This window comes from Onychomys torridus, chromosome 10 (assembly GCF_903995425.1).
Source record: "Onychomys torridus chromosome 10, mOncTor1.1, whole genome shotgun sequence".
Classification (NCBI taxonomy): Eukaryota; Metazoa; Chordata; class Mammalia; order Rodentia; family Cricetidae; genus Onychomys; species Onychomys torridus.
Genome location: NC_050452.1, coordinates 19,012,838 through 19,040,772, shown reverse-complemented (window position 1 = coordinate 19,040,772; position 27,935 = coordinate 19,012,838). Strand labels below are relative to the sequence as shown.

General features: G+C 36.3%; 1 protein-coding gene across 1 annotated transcript in view; it reads right to left on the bottom strand.

Annotated features, from left to right (window-relative positions):
* LOC118591823 (zona pellucida binding protein) overlaps positions 1-27,935 on the bottom strand; it is a 136,989-nt gene that overhangs the window by 60,257 nt on the left and 48,797 nt on the right. The window contains exons 4-6 of the mRNA XM_036200229.1: positions 24,516-24,665; positions 17,238-17,456; positions 9,736-9,812 (exon numbers count right to left, since the gene is read on the bottom strand). Coding sequence (XP_036056122.1) covers positions 9,736-9,812; positions 17,238-17,456; positions 24,516-24,665 — 446 coding nt within the window. The remainder of the gene's footprint in view (positions 1-9,735; positions 9,813-17,237; positions 17,457-24,515; positions 24,666-27,935) is intronic.

The window sequence follows — 27,935 nt, the reverse complement described above, 5'->3', positions numbered from 1 at the left end:
TCAAACTGATTTGTCCTGAAACTCTTTTATTATCTACAATGAACCCAAGAATCTGAGCCCCTATCTTAGTAGATGACTCTAAAAAGAACACCTAGGTTGGCACAGAACAGGGTAGAGCTATTTCCAGCTCTGCCTCACTACCACTGACAGGCTATCACACAAAAATCAATTGTGATAATACATCACAGTTGAATTTTAAAAGCACAGTTCATTCTCAACTGATGGCAGAAAAGGTATTTTAAGATGTTAGCACACATCCATGATAAAAAACTATAAGAATAAAAATAATTAACAAAATCCAAACCACGTAGCAGTTAAGATAACATCACAGGGAATATTAAAAGACTAAAAGCTTTTCCTCCATGATAAAGAAGAAGCCTGGTTTAAGTCTTCTATTTAAAAATAGTCTGGGGAAATCACAGGTACAACAAATAAGGAAATAAAAGAACAATCTGATTTGGGAAGAAAACTATAACATTATCTCTGTTTGTGGATGAAATAATCTTATAAGCAGCAAACCTAGAAGCCTCCACACTGTCATTAACTTCAGAAGCTAAAATAAATAAATTCACCTGAGTTATAGGATGCATAATTTATAGTAAATAAAACAATTGGCTTACCATACATTAAAAACAGAAGTATCCCCAAAGGAAATTAAAGTCATGTTTCCACTCACAACAGCATCAAAAAGAAAGTTAGCCAAGAACATGAAGAACTTCTTTGCTGAAAATTATAAAATGTTGCTTAGGAATTAACTCTACTGTGCAGTTTACTGTTATAGGGATTTACATGTCTGAAATGTCAGCTGACTCCTAGGTAGAGCAGATTGTCCCTCAAGCAAGGTGTTTTAACGTTTAGTGGACTTTGATACCACACTTAAAGATCTCAGAGTGTTTGCTTCCACACTTCTCAACACACTTGCACTTGGCATAAACCCTTTTCACAAGATCCAGATTAATTAAATTCAAAACCTTTGATTAAGAAAGATCCCCCCACCCCCAGGATATGAACTATGGAGTCTCAAGAGCATCCACACAGACTGTAAGCTAATGTTATTCAAGGATGACAAGCTACTGGGGATAGCAGCTCTGTTAAACAAGTAAGACCTGTCCAGCGCCAAGCCTACACCATAGGAAAAACAAGTCTCCAATTTCAAATGATCCACCTGCTTTTTTAGCCTGGTAGACAGTAACTTTAGGGCACCTAGAAAAGCCACCTGAATATTCATATTCCTTCTGTGTGCTTATGTTTCCCTCTTCAACTTCTTACTGTTTTCAATAGTATTGTAATGCTAAATTACCTTCAGTAAAGATTCTCTTTGCGGTTGGTATTCTATTTCTATTTTTGTATTTTATACTTTTTTCATTATTGGGCAATCATCTTTTATTTATTGCTATTTCCTCTCCTTTACAACATTCTTCCCACCTCAATTTTTTCCTTTATTTAATATTGGTTCTTTTCTGTTCCCTAGTCCTGTCATATACTAATTCATTTACTATCTTTACATTTGCAGTAGATGAAAATAACTTTAGAGGGCATGCTATGGTATTATAAATATAATTTTACTAACATTTTGAGAATTTCTTACATGTATACAATGAATTTTTATCATATTCATTCCCCATCTCATCTCACTTCTCCACACATGCCCCTTAAATCATGTCTTATATTTAAGTACACAATAAGTCCAATTAGTGCTGCACATAAGCAGATGGGTGTGGTGCCATCCTCTGGAGCATGATCAACCTATTACTGGGAGAGAAAAGTTTGAAGAAAACTGACTCTCCCTCTGCCATCAGCCCTCACCTGCATCTCAGATAGGGGTGGTGCCTAATAAGCCTTTCCCCTATTTATGCTGGAATATTGACTTGTTTGCTCTTGTATAGGTCTTGTCCAGGCAACAGGTTGCTGTGAATCTTGCAAGCTAGAATGATGACAGCCCTGGTAAGATACATCCAAGGGTACAACAGTGGCATAAATATTAAGGGGTATATAACTGCCTTCTATTTGAATTTAAGACCCATTCCATGGGTAAAAATCCATATCTGATACTATAAATCTCATTCTACATTGTTTTTGCCATTTTCTGTAATGTGGCCTTTGGAGGTGCTAGTTGGATTTAAACAATTTTAAATGCATTTCTGTATCTTCTTTAGTTCTTATGGTAGCTTGTTTCTTATGCTCACAGACTATATAGAAATACAAGACACATACAAGGCAACACAACTCCTTCAAAAGGTCATAAACTTTAAAGTACTATATCCAAAGATACTGAAATGGGAAAACACTCCATGAGAATTTCAAAAATTTACTTGTAAAGATTGTCAGTGACTTCAAAGATGATTCAAACAAGCAATGGATAAAGTATAGAAAATTCAGTTCAGGACTTTTAAAAAAAAGTCAAGAACATAGATGAGAAAGTCAGTAAGAAAATTGAGATCCAACCCCAAAAATTTTGGAAATAAAATATAAACCAGTTCTACATAAATATTCCCAATAGATGAAACCAAACACAAGAATTAATTTCAGGAATGAAAAATGTAGGGCCAGGCAAGTGAAACAAACACTAACACAACCAACCAGCAGTTAGGATGCAGAGGCAGGTGGATCTCTATGAGTTCAAGGCCAGCCTGGTGGACTACAGAGTGAGATCCAGGAGAGCCAAGGCTGTTATACAGAGAAACCCTGTCTCATTAAATTTAAAAAAGAAGAAAGAAAGCAAGAGAAAGAATGAAGGAAGGAAGGAAGGAAGGAAGGAAGGAAGGAAGGAAGGAAGGAAGACATGAATAAAGAAAAATAAATAAATAAGCAAGCAAGCATGACTAAAATTTCCACCAATATAATACAGAGACTAAACTAAAAATCCATGTTGCAGAAGGAAGAGCAGAGATTAAAAACAAAAACAAAAACAAATGTATAGAAAATCTATCCAGTCTAAGTGGATCAGACAATTTAGTGAACTGTAGGGAAAAACTGACAAGGAAACAAGAGGCATTAGAAATTTAAACACATGCTACCTCTCCACAAAAAATATAATCAAGATGCTCAAATTACAAAACTAAAAGCAGTGTTAGAAGCTGTAGGAGAAATACAGCAAGTCATTTAAAAAGGTAAACATAAAAATAATACCAGACCTCTTAACATACAATATTAAAAATCTAAGAAAGCATGCAATGATTGATTTCAAACTCTAAAGTAAATACTGTCAACCAAGATTGCTATAGTCAACAGTTACCTTTTTAAAGTATCAAAGAAATAATGACATTTCTGGGTAAAATTGAAGCTGTGTGTAACCACCAAGCCAGCACTGCAGAAAGAATAAATACAAGAACACTAAATGTAAAAGGAGATGAAAGTTTTAACTGTAAGAGCACAAGATGGAATATATTCATGAGAAGTCTGGAAAAAAACAATGAGAACTAGGGAGGAATCCAGCACAGCAAACACAGCAAACCCTTCATACAGACCGGGGAGAGGAAGCTTGAGAGATGCTCAGTGGTGAAAGGCACTTGCTACCCTTGGAGAGGACCTAGATTCCACATTACAGAATCCACATTACAACTCTGCACCCCTGAATTCTGCAGGCACCAGCACATACATGGGGACATACATACATGGAGGCAGAATACTCACACGTAAAATAAAAAATACTTTTTTAAAATAGGGAGGAAAGAAAACAACAAAACTAATACAATCAACCAGAAGAACAGCCAATAAAATAACACAGATAAGCAATTCTCTTTCATACATTCCCTTCTCTTTCTCACCAATTGGACACCTGGAGCTCCATCTGGGGCCTGGCCGAGGATCTCTGTATCCACTTCCATCAGGCATTAAAATATTTTTTTTTTAAAGCACAGGGACAAATAGCCAAACTAATGGAAACACATGAACTATGAACCAAAAGCTGGGGAGCCCCCAAATGGATCAGGCCCTCTGGATAAGTGAGACAGTTGAATAGCTTGAACTGTTTGTGAGGCACCCAAGCAGTGGGTCCCAGACCTGTCCTTAGTACATGAGCTGGCTGTTTGGAACCTGGGGCTTATGTGGGGACACTTTGCTCACCCTGGGAGCAGGGTACTGGACCTGCCTGTACTGAATCTACCAGGTTGAGCTGAATCCCCAGGGGAGTCTTTGCCCTGGAGGAGATGGGAATGGGGGGTGGGTTGGGGGACAGGCAGGCGGTGGGGGGGGGGGGGGGGGGGTGGGAGGAGTGAGTACAGGGGAACCCATGGCTGATATGTAAAATTAAATTAAATTATATAAAAAAATAAATAAAAGCTGTAAGAAACTACAAAAAAAGAAAGAAGATAAAAACAAGATTTTAAAACTCTTAAGGAAATTAACCAAAAGAAACAGAATAGATCCAAATTTTTAAAAATTAGAATTGAAATAGCTGATACTACACAAAATACCAATGAAATTCCAGTGGTTATTAGGAAATATTTTGAAAACTAAAGTTCCAAAAAGCTAAAAGAAAAAAACAACTACAAGAAATATATGAATTGGCAGAAACACAATCTATCAAAATTAAGTCAAGGAAATTCTGAAAATCTATAATGAGCCATGAGATCAAAGAAAGTAATAAGTAAGTTCCTAGCAAAGCAATAATCAGACAGATTCATTGTTAAATTCTACAAGACTTTTAAAGAATAGCTAACAACAGTGTTCCTCCTATTTAATAAAATATAAAACAGAAAGTTAAGGAACACTACCAAAGTCATTTTATGAAGTCACTATAATCTGGATATCAAATCTAGATGAGGACACAAAACAAAGAAAAAAACTAAATATAAATTTCCTACTGATCACAGGAGAACAGGTTCTCAATAAAATACTTGCAAACTGAATTCAACAACATATTGAAAACAACTCAATCACCAAATTGGTTTCAATTGAGGGATGTGAGGATGTTTCAACATACACAAGTCAATAAATGTGATACAGCAGCACACAGATTTAAGAACAAGCAGTTTCAGAGAGGCAGAACATCCTTTGATATAGTCTAGAACCCTTCATAATGAAATCCCTGAAGAAAGTCAGAATAGAAGGAACATATGCCAATATTAAAAAGACTATATACAAAGAATCTAAAGCCAACATGGTAGTAAAGCTTAAGGAATGTTCTCTAAAATTCAGAAACAGACAAGTGTGTCCACTCTCTCCATTATTATTCGATATAGTGAATGAAGTCTTAGCCTTACCTAAGGCATGAAAAGGATATAAACAAAAGGAGATGCTGGAAACCTGGCACCATCATTTAGAGCACTTGGGTTCAGTTCCCAGCACTCACATGGTGACTCACAACCATCTGCAACTCCAGTCCCAGGAGGTCCTATCCTCTCTCCCATCCACAGGCACCACACGTGCACATGGGGGTGCATGTATACATACATGCTGGTATTCACACATACACTTCTTTTGTAATTTAAATTTTTATATTATATAATAATTGTGGTATTCCTCACTTGAATTTCCTCCCTCCACATCCTGCCATATACCACCACTCATTCTCCTCCAAATTCATGGCTGCTTCTTTCATTAACTGTTATTATATGCATGCATATATATACTCATAACTATAACCTGTTCCACTAGTACATACATACACATTTTTTAAAAAGAGGGAAAAAGAAATGAGTCAAGGAGTCAAATTATCTTTATTTTCAGATGATATGACCCCATATTTAATAAATCCTGGAGACTCTACCAGAAAACTCTTGAATTTGATAAAGACTGTCAGTAAATTAGCAGAATTCAAAATCAACATGAAATATCAAGTGCTTTTCTATATAGCACTAATAAAGTTGTTGAAAAAGAATTATGGAAAATAGTCCAATTCATTACCTTAAAATATACCTGAAATAAACCTAACAAGGGAGTTGAAATAGCTTTACAAATAATGGAAAGCCTGCCCATGATCACAGACTGGCAGAATTTACATTATGGTAAAGTTTATATTAATAAAATTTGAAAATTCAAAAACTACCCATTGGAATTTCAATGATATTATTGATGAAACTCAGTAAAAATAAATAAATAAATATCCCCAAATTAACATGAAAGCACCAGAGAACCTAAATAACAATGACACTAAGTGGAGTGAGCACTGCTGGAGAGTTCAGACATACCATAGAGTCACAGTGACTAAGATAACATGGTAGTGGCAAAAAAAAAAAAAAAAATGACATAGAGACTAATGGATCAAAGAGGAGACTCAGAAGCAAACCCACAACAGCTGTATCCACTTGCTACAAGGTACCAAGAACATACACAGAAGTCCTTTAAAAGTGCGACCCCTGATAAACTGATGATGCTCCAGTGGAAGGCCCCAACTTACTCATGTGACAACACTAATTAAACTCAGTAGGTTAAAAAAAGAAGAAAAAGAGGACACAAAGTAGGCAGTAGTATATGGGGGCAATCTGAGAAGAGTTGGAGGTGAGGATTGGGAGACCGTATGATCAAAATGCATTGTATAAATCTACAGACCCAATGAAGCTAAATAACAAGGAAGGCTCAAGTGGAGACACATGAATCTCACTGTAAAGGAGAAACAGAATAGAAATCACAGGTGGACAGGGCGGGGTGGGAGGGATGTCTGGATCGAAGGGGAAGGGTGGACATGGGAACAGGAGGGACAGGTCAGGGGAAGATGGAGGGAGAGAGTATTGGGAAAGACAACTGGAATCAGGGGCACCTCTGGGATGAGCTAGAAACCTAGTGCAATAGAAACTCCCAGGAATTTATGTGGGTGATCTTAGCTAAGACACCTAGCAATGGGAGACATAGAGTCTAAACTGACCATCTCCTGTAACCAGGCAAGACTCCCAATGGAGGGATTGGGACATTAACCCAACCATATAACCTTTGACTTAACAATTTCCCCTGTCTACAAGATATGCTGTGACAAAGGCAGCACAGAAATTATGGAGTGGCCAACTGATGACAGGTCCAGCTTTAGACCCATACTATGAGAGAGAGCCCACCCCCAACAATGCCTGGAGGGCTAAGACCCAGAGGCTGGATAGCCAAAAGAATAGAACAAAACATGACTAGCAAAAAAGAAAAAAAAAGTCAATGAAATGATTCCTAATAATATTCTGCTATACTCATATATTGTTGACTAGCCCAACTGTCATCAGAGTGACTTCACCCAGCAACTGATGGAAGTGGATGCAGAGACCCATAGTCAAACATTAGGCAGACCTCAGGAAATCCTGTGAAATAGGGGGAGGAAGGATTATGGAAGTCAGAGGGGTGAAGAATACCATGGTAAAACCCATAATCAACTGACCTGGGCATATGGGGGATCACAGAAAGTGAAACCACCAATCAAAGAACTTTCATGAAACTGACCTGGACCTTTTGTACATGTGCTGCAGTTGTATGGCTTGGTCCTCTTGTGGGACTCCTGGCAGAGGAAATAGGGACTGTCTGTGACTCTGTTGCCTGTTCTTGGGATCCTTCCCTCCTGCTGGATTGTCTTTTCCAGCCTTAATAGGAAAGGAGGTACCCTAGTCTTGCTGCAACTTGATATGCCATGGCTGGCTGATATACATGGGAGACCTGCACTTTTCTGAAGGGAGGGAGAGGGAGTGGATGGAGGTGAGGTTTGGGGGGAAGGATTGGGAGGACAGGACGGAAGGGAAACTGTAATCAATCAGGCTGGGAAAATTAATTGATTAATAAATAAAAATACATTGTATACAAGCATAAAGTTCTCAGAGAATAAATAAAAGTATGAACAACTACATAAAGAGCTAAGTATGATGGCATATACTAGGAATCTCACAACTCAGGAGGGTTTGGCAGGACAACTCCCCTAAGTTCAAAGTCAGCTTTGGCTGCAGGGTGAGATCTTTTCTCACACTACCAAAAACCAAACACCATCAACAAGACCACAAGGAGATTCTATCCCACCTCAGTCAAGCCAGAATGGCTGTAGAAAAGAAAACAAACGACAACAAAACTGGTGAGGATGGTGGTGAAACAGGACCTTTCCACCCTGTGAAACTGTAACTGGTTCAGCCTCCATGGAAATCTGTAGGGAGGTTGCTCAAAAAGCCAAAAATAGAAACTGCCTTATGATCCAGCTATATCACTCCCATATACACACCCCAAAACAATCTAAGTCAGCCTCCCAAGAAATCTTAACATCCATATTTACAGCAGCACTACTAAATATAACAGAGCTATGAAACTTAGCTAGATGTCCATCCAGAAATGAATGGCTAGAGAATGTGAAACTATATATATATAAAATAAAATAAGACTAATAAAGACACATAAACATGTGCACACATGCACACGCACACACATATATAAAACAAATATAAAAGGATCTACTGTGAGGAAGGAGTATAAGTAGAAAATATAGATGCCACATGTTCTTTTTCATATGTTAACCTAATTTTATATACATACATAAATGTATTTATATCCATAGATACATAATCCATAACATTATCATAAGGATGCAACCATCTACTTATGTATATTATTGGATAAACCTCTGTAAGATTTTTTTAAATAGAGAAAATTTTAAAACAGAGAGTAGAAGAATAAGTTCTTGGACTCAGGAAGCAGTAGGAGAGTCATGAGGACATAAATATGGTTCTAAAAAGGCATCACAAACATCCAGTTTGGAGCTGTTCTTTCTTTTTACTACAGTGGTGGAAATGTAACATGACCCCAAACTATGAAACTGTATATAGCATGACACACAGAAATGAATATAAATAAATGTGAAAAGCTAAATAAATTATGAGATTATGCCAATACCAATATCCCTAAATGGTGACATTATACTATATGTCTATACCTTACTGTTCTTGTAAAAATAAACTTTAAACTATATTAGTCCATAATTTTATACTAAAATGCTCGAAAAGTTAATCCTATAACACACATTGCATAGAACAGAGTGTGTGAGAAAAAAAAAAACAGAAAAATCCTTTATTGGATTCTAACAAATATAATACTGATGTGTTTCCTAAACAAAAAAGAAGAAGAAGAAGAAGAAGAAGAAGAAGAAGAAGAAGAAGAAGAAGAAGAAGAAGAAGAAGAAGAAGAAGAAGAAAATGTACTAGTCAAAATTTAACAGCCATTCATAGAAAAATCCAGTCAGAAAGAGCATCATCATTCTACTAAGGTGAAAATCTACAGCTGCCATCAGACTTGACTGCTGAAGTCTAAATGCTTTCAGTCTAGGGACAGAACATCTCAAGTCTCACCACATCTATTTATTTTTGTGCAGACTCTAGGCATTCAGATTAGATCATATAAATGAACAAAGACTTAAGAGAAAGATGTGACACTGTGTCTGTAGAGGACATGATGACTGCACAAAAATACTAATATCTATGAAATATATAAAAAGTCTAGCGAAGTGGCACTCACTTATATGCAAACATCTATGGAAACTGAAATGACTGGAAAAATTACAGCCATGATTTCTCCTTAATATAAATTGGTTAGCCATATGGAATAAGGCCAAACAAATGAAAAGTCATTCTTTATATAACCAATTACACAATGTTAAATTAGTAGTTTGTCAAGTTTCAATTATATTGATTTCTTATTTTGTAGTGGGTAAAGTTTTACTTCATTGTTAAAATCCCTCACTGCAGGGCTCCATGTAGTTTATGAATAGCTAATACAAAGACTGACTACTTAAACATTGGGCATTTTCATTCTATTTTTTTTCTTCTTTTCCAACAGCACATAACATACCTTAGATAATCTTTTGGAAGTATCACAATTTGGCTCTGTACATGGCTTGGTTCCTTTATCAGTGTCTATAGATGAAACTGAGAAAATATATTATATTTTATATTTGTTCTGATACACTATACCAAAATACTTAAATTTTGAAAAATGAAATATCACTTGTCAACTACATTTCTTCCAATACAAAAAGTCTGGATTTTTCTAATGCTAAGTTTCTCAGCAAAACCCTAAGCCAAATATTTGTTTTCTATAAATCAGGAAAACCTCATTTTGACAATAGTCTTAGAAATTAAGTTTCTTAGTAACTGATGCTGGGATATTTTGATTTTATAGTGTTTAACAACAGAATTATTTTGACTTTTACAACGTAAGTATTATAACTGTGTACATATTCATTCATTTGCTATCAATCTCTATTCATATATATTGGGTATCACTACACTAATTCAATGCTTAGTGTGTAGGTAAAAACTAAAAAAGGAAAGATAAACTGTAACAACAATACTAGAAATGCAATGAGATTGGTCTATGGTTGTGGTCATTTTAACCAATATAATCATGTTTATTCATATAGGTACATATTTATTTATGCACATTTAGGAGCAACTATGTGCAAACTACAATTCTATTTATTTTAGATAAATAAGTGAGCATTAGGAAAACTCAATGGATAAAGCAATATTGGACTGACAAGTATCTCTGCAAGGTCACTGAGGAAACTCCTGCTATACTAAGACTCCAGATGGGGAGAGAAACAGGCATCATAAGAATTTCCAATAGCTAATCTTTACAGAGTATAATGTCAGTCTCATATACAAATATCTTTGTTAATGCCCAGTACAAATAAAAATATATGAAAAAACTCTTGAGACCTCAAATCTATAACTAATTCAGAAACAGTGTTTAATATCTTAAGACTTTTACTTATTTTTGCAAAAAAAAAAAAAGACTTAGCTTTGTCATTATTTATAGCTAAGAGAATACAATGGAAAATGTACTTCAGTTTTCTAATTAAAATTACTTATGAAACAGTCAATATTAATTTTTGTAATTCTCCACTAATGCTACTTACATCCTTTTAGCCATTCTATACTATTTTCTAATAAATCCTATTCATTTGTATGCATGATCTTAATTGGCTCATTTCCCCCACAACCCTTCAAACAGCAATAATTTTCCATGGAGCTGCTGAATTTCCTACATATTTACTAACTCTAATGTTCCTGAGAAGTGACAGGTTACCCGAAACAGCACAGACTCAGAGAATAATTTTTAATATGCTCAAAGAGCTGGAGGAAATAATGGGCAAATAATAAAAAAACAGAACATGTTGCCATGAAAAGAATATTAATAACATAAAATAAATTATAAAAGTCATCCAATAACTTTAAGGCATGGAATTATAGCTGAGAGGAATTCACTGGAAGTTCATAACAACATATTTGAGCAGCCTGGAGAACCAATTAGAGAACTGAAAGATAAGTCACTGAGATCAAAGGAAAAGGGAATGAAGTGAACAAAAGTGAAAGGGCACAAAGGGTCATGAGACAAGTCTACCAACACACACTAAGACATGAGTGATGGGAGGAGAGATGTAACATCGGAATGGTTCAGTAAAGAATGACCGAGCTGTCTCAAATCTAACACGGCAGACATTTACATACACGAGCAGATGGAGCCTACATTTATACTGTGAAATATGCTATAATCAAACATCAGAAACAAAAGAGAGACAATCCCAAAAGGATCAAAGACAGGTAATGTGTTGCACATAAGGGTTATACAATACTAAACAAGAACAGGATTTGTCACTTGATTTTTTTAAGGCCAGAGTGTAAGTTTTCCATAGAGACCTGTCTTAAACATAAGCATACACATAGAATATAAGGAAAAGATGGAAAAAAGTACACAGCAGCTAGCAGGAACACAAAAGATGCTGGAAGACAATGCTTCTTTCGTACAAAATAGAAATCAGAATAAAAAAGTATTATTGCTGATTTCAAGGAATAATACGGCCATTATTTAATGACAATCATCATAAGGATTTAAGAATCCCTGCTATCTATGTTTTGAATAGTTGGATAAAGAGAAGAGCCAAGTTCAGATCCCCAGTACTCAGAAGACAACAGCGAGAGCTGGGTGGTGATGTGCATCTGTACTCCAGAACTGATGTGCACAGAAAGGCAGATCCTGGCAAGTCAAACAAGGAAAGACAGCAAAGTTCAAGAGTAGGGAGTGACCTCATGTCAAAAAGTAGACTGTAGAGTGACAGAGGATGACACCCAAGGTCAACCTCTGGCCTCCACATGTACACATAAAGTAAAACACACACACACACACACACACACACACACACACACACACACACACACACACACACACAATTTGAAGAAAAACTGTAAGAAAATAGAAAAATCTAATATTATTTCTCAATAGTCCTTCATATCAGTAACTGAAAAAACAAAGAAATAAGAATATAAAATAGACTATGGCTAACTCATAGAGCACCTTTCAATAACAAACGATACCTAGAGATATTTTCATATAGCAATGCAGAACACATGTTATTCTCAAACTCACATAAAACTTTCACAATGCACTCTCCCCATTTGAGTCATAAGAAGTAGCTTGAAATGTTAAAGACTAGAAATCATGCAGTTTATACATCCAGACCAAAAAAAAAATGTTAAGCTAGAAATCAGTACCAAGAAAACAGATTGAAAATCCTCAAATACTTGGGCATGGAGAAACATATTAATGCATAATATATGAAGTATCAAAAAAGTCAATACTTTTAAGTTAATAAAAGTAAAATAAACCTAACAAAATCTGTGACATGAAATGAAAAGTAAACAGAAGTTTATAATAAAGATGTAGGTTGTTTATACCATTGAGAACAAATATGAGGAAAGCCATGGAATAGCAAATGGCTCAGTAGGTAAAAGCAATCTGAGACCTGAGTTTGTTGGATAGATGGAGAAAGAGAGTACCAACTCTCAATTGGGTCCTTTGGCTTCCATGTGTGCACTATAGAACATATGCCCCCACACAAATATACTGACACACAATAATAACAATATATTTTTAGACAAAAGGAAGACATAGATTGATTTCAATAGAAGCATATATATAAGAAACTGGGAAAACTAAAAGAAAATTCAGTTAAAAGAAAGGAGAAGAAACAATATACCAAATTAGAGTAGATATCATTAAGATGGTGAGTAGTGGGCTGGAGAGATGGCTCAGCAATTAAGAGCTATTGCTGTTCTTCTAGTAGACCCGTGTTCAGTTGTATATATCAGCACTAGGTCCATTTATTCCAGAAGACAGTCAACTATGATGAGGAAATGGCTCAGAGGGCCTTACCATTACCATTAATAATAAACTCAAGGTTTATTAGTAACCACTGGATTCCAGCAGATGGAGAAGCATAGTTTCTAGCTGCTAGTAAGCATATCAAACTATAAAGGATAGCTCCAACCTCAGGATCACACAGATGGCCCTAGTTAAACTCTGTGAGTTACAAAACAAGAATTAATGAATACGAGAAAGAAATCCATAGGAAAGAATAGGGGCTGGCATGGGTGAGAAGAAAATAAGGGTGGGCTAGGGAAGAGTAACCAGAATATATTGCACATGTATATAAAAATATTAAAGAAGGAAATTTATAAATAAAAACCCGGGCGGTGGTGGCACACGCCTTTAATCCCAGCACTTGGGAGGCAGAGGCAGGTGGATCTTTGTGAGTTCAAGGCCAGCCTGGTCTACCAGGGAGATCCAGGGAAGGCGCAAAGCTACACAGAGAAACCCTGTCTCGAAAAAAAAAAAAAAAAAGTTTACCAATGCTTACAATATATCCCAAACAATAGATGTATTTGCTCCAGAATAAGATAATTCATTAGGGATTATTTACCTAATGATATCTCACAATGAAATATTTACCCTGATATGAAACTCAGACAAATACATTGTAAGAAAGAAAAACTCCAGACCAATAACTCCTATGAACATAGTTGCAAAAAAAATCTCAACAATATGAAGTCAAATCCAACAATATATCAAAAGAACAATCTGGCATAAGCAAGTAGAGTTTACACCAGGCTCCACATGACAATGTAAAAAGAAACAATCATGAAACCATATCACTAAGGAAAAGAGAGAGCAAGAGAGCAGCATGAACCCAGTGTCATTCTTGTTAAACATCACTAACTTGTGACTAAGGCAAATTTCTTCAGCTAGATAAAGAACAGCTGCAACAAACTGCAGACACCACCATACTTAAGAGCGAAAAGCCAGATGGCTTCAGATAGGAACAAGGCAAAAGGACTCCCTCTTACTATTCATCGCAGTTCTAGGACTATAGCTAGTGCAATAAACTGGGCAACAAGATAACAAAAGATGGCAGGCTGCATCCAGCAGGACCCACCACAGTATCTGCTGCACAGCCCTGAGTAGCTGGAGAACAACCATCCTACAGAGTGAGTGCTTGCAGAGAAGCATTCCTTCCAGTAGCGAAGAAAGAAAACAGAACAGCAGAATCCGAGGTCAAATCCAGTGGCTTCAGTCCAATGACAGAGTGCTTTATTATCATTGAGAGTGCAACTGTGGTATCCCAACAATGGCTACAGATGGAGCACTCAGAGAGGTGTGACTATATTTTAAGGAACATATTATTTAAGGAAAGGTAGCCCGGGGATTTGGGAGATGGTGAGGAGGCAAGGCATGAAAGTTGCACTACCAATGAAGGATTAGTACTGGGGAAATCCTGTTCTCGATATTCCACCAGATCAGTGACACAGTGCCAAAAAATGCATTCTTAAAGGACCTTGTAGACTCAGTGGCTAAATAGTTATATGGCCAAAGGAGCCACACTGCAAGGCTTATGCTGGCAACCCAGAGCAAATGTGTCACAGGACCATAGTCTGAGGCTTGGCCTTCAGAATACTTCTAAAGAGAGAAGTAAAACTTTGTGGTTTTGAGTTAGATTTATGCAGTGTTCCATGAGGTGGATATTTGGTCTGAGACATAGACCAAAGTAGACAGTGTGGAGACAAATCTGGGACCCAATGCTGTCCCTTTGAGAGACTACATGTAGCAGGACCAACAACCATAATCTGCCTCCTCCCCATGGAGGACTACATGAGGGCAGGCTTTATACCTCAGCAACCCAGGTCCCAACCCATGCCCACTGATACCTTCACACTAGCAGGCCTGGCATACACACCTCAACGCTGTGAGAAGGCTTGGCATCCACACCACACCCCCATGAAATCACACAAAACTTGCCCTGTGCCCTACTCTAGCAAGAGACTGCACAGAATCAAGCCTAGCCTCCACATACAGATTGCACCTCTACCCGGATTTTTTAAGTTTTCCCAAGAACACTGCCTCCCCCAGAGTTGACAGTATGCATGTTTCAGCCTCTTGAGCTCTGGGGTTGTTTTAGGTTGACAGATTGCATTTTTTTTCACCTGTTTCTCTTTTCATTTTCCTTTAACTGGAACTGCTAAATCTCCCTTCTTCCCTTTTACTGCTCTTCCCTTTTCCTTACTTTCCTCTCTTTATCTACTGCTCTAGTACTAATCACTAGGCTTACTGGGCTTATTTCCTTTCCATCTCTACCCTTAGTAACTAATATACTAGCATACATTATTCCGCCCTTGCTCCTTATTCCTCTAACTAACTGCAGATGAAGGGGTGGTTATATTTAATTCACCATTGCTGTTTTGTAGCTGGCTTATCTAGCAGCTGTGGCTGCTTTCACAGACAGTATTCTATTTTTGGAGTGGTGCTAGAGATCAACCTAAGTGCCCTGAACAGGAGCTGATAGTTTAGCTGCTTTACTCTGAGACCGGTGGGGACAAATGATACTTCAATTTATTACAGTTCAGTCCTCCACCCCAAACACTGAAAATACTTGCAATGAAAGAATACATGTGATAAGAGAGACAAAATCAGTCCCAAAATGAAATCCCACATGTACAAGTTCTAATGCAGAAACACAAAGATCATGAAAACCAAGGCCACATGATTCCTTCAAACACTTTTACTTCTATTGCAACAGACTAAGGCAAGAGAACTTGAGGAAGTGACCAAAGAATTCTCAAGAACTATTCTAAGAGTGTTAAAGGAACTCAAAACAGTCATCAGTAAACCGAATGAATTCAGTGAGAATACAAACAGCTAAATGTAATAACTAAACTGATGCAGGATATAAATGAGGATTTCAATAAAGAAATAGAAATAGAGAAAAATGAAGTCAAAATTTTGGAAATTAAAAAGCTCAGTAAATCAAATTTAAAAAAAATCAATGTACCACCTGGTCAATAGATAAACAGAAGTCAGAACTTCAGAGCTTGAAGACAAAGGTAGACAAGAATAATTGAACAATGACAATTATAAAATAATAAAATAATATAATATAAAAGATCTGTGGCTGATTTTGCTTAATATGATGATGTTCACTCGCAACAATTTTCCATAAAATGACATATTTATTCCTCTTCATTATTTCATTAAACCCTCACATATCAAAGACATAAAAATAAATCCAGACCTATTTACAGAAATTAACTCAAAATGCATCTTAATGTCATTGAAAAAATAAACTAAAAGGTGACAGCCCTTAATGACCTCAGATTTCTAAATATAATATTAAAAGTACAAAAAGAAAGAAAAAATCCTCACAATCTAAAAGGTAAAAAAGAATGAGTTAACAATTTCCCAAAAAGATAAATGAATGACCACTTAACACATTTTAAAAAATACTAAAAAGTATTAGTCATTTGAGGTAGCACAAAGCTGGCTCCCAACTGCAACATTTACAATGGATGTCATCTCTTCCCTATGATAAATTCAAATGTAAGCTTTCTAAGAGCTTGCCCATCTATTAAAACAACCAGGAGACAAAGATTCATGAAGCCTCTATACACTAATGTGTCCTTGACAGGCTAGAGCAAAGCTTAGGCTCATCATCTGCCTTGAGGTTGGTGAAAAGTGTTGACATTTTCCTGGAGAAGAGAAAAGCGAGAACTACAGGAGATTTTATCTTGCTCTTGCCTCTCTACTGTCTCTACCAAAATGAAACTCTAGGTGCCAAATACAGGAGAAAGAGGGGGAAAGAGGAGAAGGACGTCCTACAAAATGCATGGACGCTTATTCCTGAGACTATGTGCCTTCTCTCTCCAGCATTAATGACAACACATTCAATAGGATGAAGTGTCTGGTTTGCAATGTTAACCACCTTACAAGCAAATGCTTCCAGTTCCACCAACTGATCACTATAACTAAATACTACAGTTCTTTGCTCAAACGTTCATTCAACAGTAAGTGCCACAGCACACTGTCCACTAACGACATGAATCAGCAGGATTCTATTTAGAGGGTTATTAGTACTAAGTCAAACTCGAGGGGAAGAAATACATTTAGATTTGTAACATTCATATTCTACTAACAGTTGGTTGTGTTCCCAAACTGTCTTTCTTAAAAGCAATTTGTATATTTACCTGAAAATGTGAAGAATAATTCATTTTGCAAACCAGCTCTTTGCATTTTAATACGATGGCATTCAGACTTAAGCAAGGAAACTTCACAGGAAAGGTCAAGAACCAGTTTACTTAAAATCTGAAGAAGTTTCTTCTCAAAAGAAATGTTGTAGATGCTATTGCAGGGGGCTGCGTGGTATCGAGCTGTGAACTGGTAATAAAAGTGAGGTTCACGATAAGCTACAGAGATTAAAAGAAAAGACAAAACATGATCATTCACGCAATCCAAATGCAAGGTTACTATTTTAAATAAATAATTATTTGGAGCAAATTCATATTCATTTCCTATAAACAGCTACATTCGCCTTCCTTAACAAACACCTATCTCACAGTAACTGTATTAAATATTATCACAGGGACTCTAGAACAGTGACTTGTTTAAACCATCTTTTAAGATTCACATTATTATTATTGTACCTAGAACAAAGAAATCAAGACACAAGAATTTTGTCATGTGTGTACTGCCAATGCCATTAAAGCTAAGATTCAAACCTAGGAAGGCTGGTCTCAATGCACTGCTGCTCCAATGCTGGCATCATTCCTTTGAAATTTTATAATTTAGAAGAAATCACACTGCTCAGTTTTAAAATATTAAATCTTATAAGAAATTCCAGAGATATAATTAGCAACAATGCTTTTGAAAACATCCTTCTAGTAAATATATACAGTTAGTTTTACTTAATTCCAGTACAATATCTGGAATTGAAGACACACATATTTAAAGCAGATCTCAAAATCTCATTGGAAAGATATAATAAATCTAAAAATGAAAATAAATCCCTAATAACAAAAACATTAAAAGGTCATCTTGTGAGGCAAAAGTTTTTTTGTGGCTTCCATCAACCATGGGCATCTGCCTGCTACTGGATCATACTTCGAGCAAGAGCCTCCTATTCATACTGATGCCCCTTACCACTGTCCATTTTCCTACCTTTACTTAAGTTAAACAGACTTCCTGCTGTCAGACTTAGTACAGAGATTGCCAGAGGAACCTACTAGCTTCATTGAACACAAGGGAAAGCCGAAGACTATCAACACCCTAACTTCAAGAAAATACAAATCAGGACTTTTAAAAGAAAACTGCTGTAGGAGGTATTAAAATAAATTTAAAATATAATACAATGATTAAAATATGATCCATAAAACATAATGAGCTATAAGGCAAATGGTTGGGAAATAAGGAAAGTAATAGACAGGTACAGTGGACATACCTGTACTTCCAGCATTCAAGAGACCGAAGCAGGAGGAATGCACAAATGGGTTGGAAATTAAATTAGAGTAGATGCAAATATTTAGAAATGGGAGATAAGCATATAAACAGCGAAGGATACAATTAAAATAATAACAGCAAACATTTATCTTTAACTATAATTACCAAGATAAATTTTTTAAAAATTGACTACTAAGCCAAACAGTTTAGACAAACACTACTACAGTTAACATAGGAAAGGAGGGACCAAGAAGAGGGCAGATGAGAATGCATTACTAAAATACAAAAACAGCTCATTTGGGTGAGAAGATAGAAAAGCAATAAACCCGTTACAAAACATCAAGATAACAGAAAGCCAAGTCCCATCCAGTTTTCCCTGCTGACTAGGAAACTGAAGCTAATTAATACTTGAAGTTATTACTGAAAAGCATCTGTTGATTGTTGTCATGTGCTGCTCTTCTGCTGTTTATGCCCTCATTCTTACTTTGTATTTTGGTAATAATGCCTTCACTTGTTTTCTTTCTGTAGCCTTTCAGAAAGAAAGGCAGAGGAGGCAGAGAGGATGATACAGAGGGAGGGGGAGGAAGGAGAGATAAACAACACTAAGGGTTTTTGATAAGCCATGGGTAAACATACTAGTTTATAAATTATATATATATATATATATATATATATATATATATATATATATATACAGACATACATACTCATACACACATACAACTCTGTGAGTGTGCGTGCGTGCACGTGTGTGTATGTGTGTGTGTGTGTGTGTGTGTGTGTGTGATAATACTAACTATAGACAAAGGGGTCATGAATTCTAGAGAATGAGAAGTATATGAGAGGAGTTGAGGGAGAAGGAGGAACAGCAACAGTGTAAATGTACTACTTATTTATAAATTAAGTACTATCAAAAGTTAATTTTTTAAAAGAACATACTAAATTAAAACAGGAATTTTCAAATACAGGAAAAAATCTATAGCTCCATCTTCTTTTCAGCAGCATGCAGGGAGACTTCGTGGTCCAAAAGAAGTTAAGGTGTCTTTGAAATGATGAGCACCAGCTAGAAACTGGGGAAAGGGGGACATGATCGAGCAGGGAAAAGGCAGCTGGAGACACAGCCGTGCTACAGTGGAAAGGGGCTTATATGAAATTTTAGGACTTCTGCACAGAAAAAAAAAATGGAACTACTTCAGACACAGGGTTAATAAACAGAATATCAAAGAAACACACAGACACACACACACACACACAAATCAAACTGCGAAACCAACTGTCAATAAGTATGCTAATGAACTTAACAGAGAGTTCTCAAAGAAAATATAAATGACAAAAAAATATTTTTAAGAGTTCAACACCTGTAGCCATTACAAAAAGGCAAATTAAAATTACTTTGAGATTCTATCTCATCCTAGTTTGAAAGGCCTTCATTAAGGAATAAAAATCCACAACAAACGCTGGTGAAGATATGGGAAAGATGATCTCTTATTCCCTGTGAGTGGGAGTGTAGAGTTACGCAGCCACTATGGAAAGCTATATGGAGGAGCCTCAAAAAAACTAAACAACTCTATCAACCCAGCTGCTCTTGAGTATCTAACCAAATAACACATCACAGAGATGCTTGCATATCTGTATCTATTGCTATATTAGTCACAATAACTAGGAAACAGAAACAGAAACTGGGTTCCATCAACAGTTAAATGGATAAAGGAAATATAACACACAATGGAATTTTATTTAGTAATGAAAAATGCAATTATGAAATTTAAGGAAAACAGATATACCCAGAAGTTATTTAACAAGACATAAGCATTCCTCACTCTGGTCCTAGTTGCCAGCTGTTTAAAAATTACACATAAAAGCACAACATTCCTGGTACATACTATGTATATGGTGAATTTTCCCTGTCATAATTTTTGCAAAGCACCTCTCAGGCAGAAATATCTTTGCTAGCTTATGCAACATGCTCTTACAGTAAATGTAAAGTGTATGTGTGATAAGATATAGGAAATATCAATATGGAGATAAAATATGACCACTTAAGACCTGCCTGGACTGAATCTACCAGGTTGAGCTGAATCCCCAGGGGAGTCCTTGCCCTGGAGGAGATGGGAATGGGGAATAGGTCAGGGGAAGAGGGGGGTGGGAGGAGGGAGGACAGGGGAATCTGTGGCTGATATGTAAAATTAAATTAAATTATAAAATAAAAAGCTAAAAAGAAATAAAAAATCTAAAATATGACTTGCCTAACTAAAACCATGCCATTTATCATAACAATCTCTCCCTCTTAGAAATACAGAGTAGCATTTTTGAGTAAGCAAAATGTTGTCAGGAAACTATTAATAAATGGCATGTTGGCTATAAAAACAATAGCATGTATATTTCATATTGCTACTATAACACACACAGTTTAGAGATAACATGTTTATTGTCTTTCAGTTCTGAAGAACACAAATATGAAAGTCTCGGTAGACTAAAATCATGATGTAAGGAGACCACTTATTGAGCACTACATGACTGGAAGATGCTTAGATTGGGCACATGGAACTCCTGTCTCCAATGTAAAAGACAGTCACTTGGCCTCTTCTTTGTTACCACATCTCCCTTTTCTGACTTTGTCCCTATACTTCTTTTTATATAAAGTTTATAGTCAGGCATGGTAGCACACATAGAATCCCAGCACTAAGGATGCAGAGTTGCTCTGAGTTCTGCACTGCAAGGGCTGGAGTGAGTTGTGTCTCAAAACAAACCCCTTACGATTACACTAGGCTCACTCAGTCAGTTAAGCATTGTGACCTTTAAACTCTAAAATCAACTTGCCTAAATTTGGAATAACACAGGAGATTCATCTCTGGGATGTCTGTGAGGATGTTTCCGGAAGACTAACTGAGAACTAAGATCTACCCTAAATGTGGGTGACATCATCTCATGCACTGGGATCCCAGACTAGATAAGAAATGGGAACAAAGGATATAATATAAAAGAAAAGAATGAGCACAGTATTCATCTCTCTGCTCTATAAGTCATACTTCCTGCACCATATCTTCCTGCTGTGATGGTCTAAAGGCCTTTAGAAACTAATATCAAAAATATTCCCTCCTTCCTGAATGGTTCTTGTCAGGTGTTCCTCCTAACAGCAAGAAAAATAACTAATATAAGATAGTCCCTCCATGATAAGAGCCTTAATTTAATTAATTACAGGGTCAAGTCCCTTTCATCATATATGCTTATACTCACATGCTCTGAAGATAACATGAAGACCTCTTTCCCTGCCATTTTTCAGTCTACTATACAGGGTCCCCGCAGTTTGATTAAACTTGTAAGTTTATATTATTATTTCATTTATTTCACATCAAATCAGCCCTCTCAATTTTATTCCTCAGTAGAATATTCTAAGATGAGAGATTTATAGTGTGCTTCCTGCTCCTAATAAAGAGATGAGGTAAACCATCAACCATGACACACAGAATTGAAAAGCAATTCAAACTATGATCATTATTATCACTGTGATTTGAAAACATGGCTCTGTATGGGGCTTTAACTGGCTAACTAAAACGACAAAGGCTGCTTTGGTGACCAGTCTGTCCCCTTGCTGTTAAGACAGACAATGTAACTTAGGTGAGTAGGAATTATTTTAATAAGAATACTAAAAACAGTAAAGTTCTTTTTTTTAATCTTGTTAAAAACATAAGCTTTAAAAAAATGTCTTTTAAAAAAACAACCCTCTTAAATTCCTAATACCAGAATTTGGAAACATTTAGATGTACCTCAACAGAAGAATAGATAAAGAAAATGTGGTACATTAACATAATAGAGCATTAGCCATTAAAAATGACATCATGAAATTTGCAGGCTAATGGATGGAACTAAAAGGAAAACAAGCTGAGGTATCCCAGACCCAGAAAGTCAAATATGGTGTGTATTCACTTATAAGTAGATAATAGCTGTTAAGGCAATGATATCAAAGCTACAATCCACAGAACCAAAGTGGGTAGAATAAGGGACTAGCGGGAACAAATAGGTCTTGTTAGAAAAGGGAAATGGGATACATATGGATGGATGTAGTGTTGGAATGAGATCACGTGAAAAGGTGGAGAGGATGGGGGTTGCCAGAGGGACTATGGGGAGAGACAGCTAAAGTTAAGGGCTATTTGAGGGGTAGTATGGACACCTAACACAGTATAAACTTCCTAAAATATGCACATACATGAAAGTGATTTAAATGAAATCACCAAATAATGGGGAGACAGAGTCCCAACTGGCTATCTCTTGTCATGAAACAAAGCTTCCAGTACCAGGACATCTGATTGAGTTGCTGGCTGAAAGGGCTCCCATAGGACTCCCAATACAACCCAGGTTATTTCCAGGACTGTAAGTTGCTCTCCAAAACCTGACAGCAAGGCTCCATTCTGAAGACAACACCTACACAACTCTTTGAACATGGTGATGTCAAGCCAGTGACTATATATAGCCTTTACCCCTATGTTACAGCATCTTTAGTACAGGAAAGTACTCTGCATGCCCTCAAAAGAGAAAATTAAGCACCAAGCAAGCCACAAACCCTTTATCTACAATGGCGTACGACCTGCAAGATATGCTGGGGCAATGGTGGCACAAAGCTGTGGAAGTTACCAACTAATAACTGATTTGCCTTAAGGCCCACAATAGAAGATGGAAACCACATCCACCCGACATTGTTTGTGTGACCAAGAACCTGAGAGTAGACAGGACTCAAGGACCCAGGCTAAAACCAAATAATACTGAGAAAGAAAAAACAGAGAGAGAGAGATAGACAGAGAACAAAATGACTCCTAACGATATTGTGCTCCACAGACTGTTCAGCCATCATCAGAGACACTTTCTCCTGCAGCAGTTGGGAACAAATATAGAAATTCACAGAAAACATTACCCAGAGAGTGTAATGGAACACTTAACCTGAAATGGGATGTCTCCATCAAATCCCTCCCCTCAGGCTGAGGGAACCCTGAGGAAGAGGAGTCAGAAGGATTCTAAGAACCAAGGGTTATGGAAGACACCAAGAAAACAAAGCCCTCCTCTAAACCAATGTGAGCAAAGCCCTAGGGACTCACAAAGACTGAAGCAGCATGCACAAGGCATGCACAGATCTGCACCAGGTCATTGGTGCTTATATTATAGCTTCCAGTTTAGTATTTTTATGGGATTTCTGGATGTGTGAATGAGTGGGTCTCTGATTCTTGTGCCTTCTCTTGGGCTCTTTTCCTTCTGTTGGTTTGTCTTGTCCAACTTTGATATTATAGTTTTTGTTTTATCATATGTTTTCTATTATTTTTAAGTTAATTAATAAAAAGAAAGAAAGAAAGAAGGAAGGAAGGAAGGAAGGAAGGAAGGAAGGAAGGAAGGAAGGAAGGAAGGAAGGAAGGAAGGAAGGAAGGAAGGAAGGAAGGAAGGAAGGAAGGAAGAAAAAAGAAAGAAAGAAAGAAAGAAAGAAAGAAAGAAAGAAAGAAAGAAAGAAAGAAAGAAAGGAGGGAGGGAAAGAAGGAAGGGAGGAAACCTAGCCACTAGGGTAAAGGATAACAATTGAACTATCATTTATACCTGGTAGGAGAAGGAAAATGAGTTATCTCCCATGGAGTGACACTGGGTATATCAACCACTTCAGGGCAAGCCTCACATCCAGAAATAGTTGACATATAATTCATGGACTCCATAGGTTTGTGTGCTTTTATCTGGTTACAGTTATCAGGGTTTTGTTTTGGGTTTGTTTGTTTGTTTGTTTGGGGGTGGTGCTTTATTTTGTTTTCTTCGTTTGAGGGGTTCTGTTGTTGGATTGTTTACTTTGTTTTTTGAGAAAGAACTTAAGGTAGGGTGGGTAGGAAGGGAGAGAGGATCTGGAAGAAGTTGGGGGAGGAGAAGAATATGATCAAAATGTATTTAAATTTAAGAAATGTTTTAAATAGTAAAAATATATAAAATAATAAGCCTGTTAAAATGTTCAAGCATTTTAAAACATTAAGATATGTTAAAACATAATTAAATTTGCTTCTTACCATAAATAACATACTTCAGTTGAAGATTTTTAACAACTTCTTCTACAGTTGGTTTGTACTCCAGGAAACATGTATAAACCCCACTCATGGTCTCCTCAAAGTTCTGAAATATGAGGCTTCCTGTGGATGTCACTTGTGCAGTGCTGTTTTCTAATAAAGGTATAATATACAGCAACTTAAATCACAATAGGGAGACAAAATACCAAACACTTAAAGCAACCTAAAAACCCTCAAAATTTATGACCACAAAAAGGAATTACAAAAAGTTAGTCAATACATTTGATGTTTATTATCAGCGGATGCTAGGATGACTTAAAATCAAATTTCCACCAACCCGAGTTCACCAATTGTGGGACTGTTCAAGTCAGTGGTTCTTAACCTGTCGGCTGCAACCCCTTTGGGGGATCAAATGACCCTTTCACAGGGTCATATATCAGATATACTATATATCAAATAGTTACAGTGGGGGGTGGTTCGCCAATATGAGGAACTGTATTAAAGAGTCACAGCATTGCCGGGGGGTGGCAGTGCAGTGCACGCCTTTAATCCCAGCACTCGGGAGGCAGAGCCAGGTGGATCTCTGTGAGTTCAAGGCCAGCCTGGTCTACAAAGCAAGTTCCAGGAAGGCGCAAAGCTACACAGAGAAACCCTGTCTCAAAAAAACAAAAAAAGGGGGTTGGGGATTTAGCTCAGTGGTAGAGCACTTGCCTAGCAAGCACAAGGCCTGGGTTCAGTCCTCAGCTCCAGGAGAAAAAAAAAAAGAGTCACAGCATAAAGAAGGTTGAGGACCACTGGTCTAAGTGGTAAGAGACTAAGAATGACATATGGACATAAAATAAAGCACTCCTAGTATCTTCCTTACATTGAAAGAGATGCTATCATGTTGTGGAATATTACTTTCACTAGCCAAAGATGTGTTACATTTGTTTTATGCTGCAGAATATTACTTTAACTTTGTAAGGATGTGTTACTTTTGTTTATGCTGCATCTGTTTAATTATGTAAAGATGTGTCACACTTGTTTCACCTTGCCTGCCTAAGGCACCTGATTGGTCTAAGAAAAAGCAGAATGGCCAATAGCTAGGCAGGAGAGGGATAGGTGGAGCTATAACAGGCAAAGAGAATTAGCAGAAGAAATCTAGGCTCCAAAAGAAAGCAAGAAAAGAAGGAGGAGAGAATGAGGAGAAAGAGAGGAACAGGCCTAGGCAAGGAGCCAGGCAGCTGCCAGCCAGACAAGAGAAGCAGAAAAAGTAAGACATACAGAAATAAAAGTAAAAAGCCCTGAGGCAAAAGGTAAATAAAGAGAAACAGGTTAATTTAAGTTAAAAGAGGTAGCCAGAAATGAGCCTAAGCTAAGCCGAGAATTCATAACTAATAAGAAGTCTCTGTGTCATGATTTGGGAGTTGGTAGGTAGCCCCAAAGAAAAAGCCTGGCACTATCAGAAATATAGTACTATTTATGAAAGTTTATACACAGATATATGCAGCACATTAATGCATATATAGTACAAACAACATGTATAAACAAAGTATATATTTTATATATTTATTTAACTATAACATAAATAATATTCACATAGTTTAAGGATGAGTTATAGAATCTTCCAATCTGCACATGAAATTGTGTACCCCAAAACAAAGTCTATTACAGTATAACCATTAACAGCTAGGATTTCTTATCGCTACACAGAATGGTACACAAAACAATGAGTTGTTTCAAACACTGAGGGTTACAGACGAAGATAAAAGGAAAATTAGATTATCAGACTTGTCAATCAATCATAGTGTTCCTGTGTTAGAAAAAGAATGGGATGTAAGCTCCCTCTTTGCTTCAGCATAAGTATTATATTGGAAGGAAACTCTGCTGTCAAATGGAGAGTAAACCTATTCTTCAGATATTAAGATATAGATGTGAAGGATCTATTTTCTCTTACAAATTGTACAACCATGGGTAACCACTTCATCTTGTGAAGTCCAGTTTATTTGTGAAGAATGAAAAGATATAGCTGTCTAACTCACAGGGTTGTTCAATTCAGCAAACATAATAATCATTAAACAGACAGGTTGTTATTCTGAAAGTTCCTAACTACAATTTTGGATCATAAAAGTTTTGGATACTAACATTTTCTTAATTAAGAACTGAATACTCCATTCATTAGAATTGAAAGTATTATCTCAGGAAATGACTGCATATCTTTTTTCCATTTTAAGTAAATGATTTAATACTTACATGTTTTTAAACACTAAAGCAAAATGCCAGAATGCTCTTAGCACTGACATTTTATTATATGAAAATTCCTGCTGCATATTTTGAAGGAGAAATGAATAGACAGATATACCCACCCTCAAGGACTTTACATAGAGAATTATGCCTTGAGATCTCCATTTATATATCCTGGATGAAGCTGAAAAATGTAATATAAAAGAATATATTTGTTTTAATGCCTACTTGTTCATGAATATCTTCTGAAGATTATGTATTTATCTTAACATGCTATTCTTAAAGATACCAATAATTTAAGTGGTTACTATATATTTCAGAAAACATAGTATTATAATAATTTTTTAATTTAAATATCACAACATCAATGAAGTTATGTATTCCTTAGTAATAATTCAAAATGAAATTTTCCTACACCAGAATTGTCAATAAAATATATAAATATACATATATATATATGCACTGTATTTGGTACAGATGATATAAGAAAGTATAAGAACTCACATTACAACAGCTATTTAGTAAACAACTTTTGTTTACATCCTATTCTGTAAAGAAACTCTGATAATAAGTAACTTCTAATAGCCTTCCTTCTGGGCACAACATTTCATATGCAGAATATAAGCTTACTGAAAATATAACTCAACATTAAATATAAATATTATTTTATGGTAAATAAATATATACACAAAATACACATTTTGTATATACATATCTATGTTATGTATAATATATGTGTATCATATTGCATGTATGTATGTATATGTATGTGTGCTATATTTTTACAGCATCTCTTTCAATGCCAGGAGTATAAAGACAGCAATGCTAAACAGGAAAGCCAGAAAACAAAACAGCATACAATCTATAACAGAGTGCCCTCTGGCTACTTTTAACTTTTGAAGAGTTAAGAAACATTTTGAAAGCACAGGCAGAGAATTTCATACTCAATATAAATATCAACCCTATAATATCAGTGATTGATCACAGATCCTTAAGTGATTAAGTTTAAGTGGAAATTCACAAAGTCAATAGAAATGTATTTCACACAGAAAATATAGGGTTAAATATAAGAAATCACACAACACAGATATTTATTAATTAATCATTTCATTTAAATTGGCCCTTATACCTTCCTCGCTTTGTTATCCAAATACCCAGAGTTTGACTACATCTTTAGAAGGCCATGCATTAGAGCTGTTA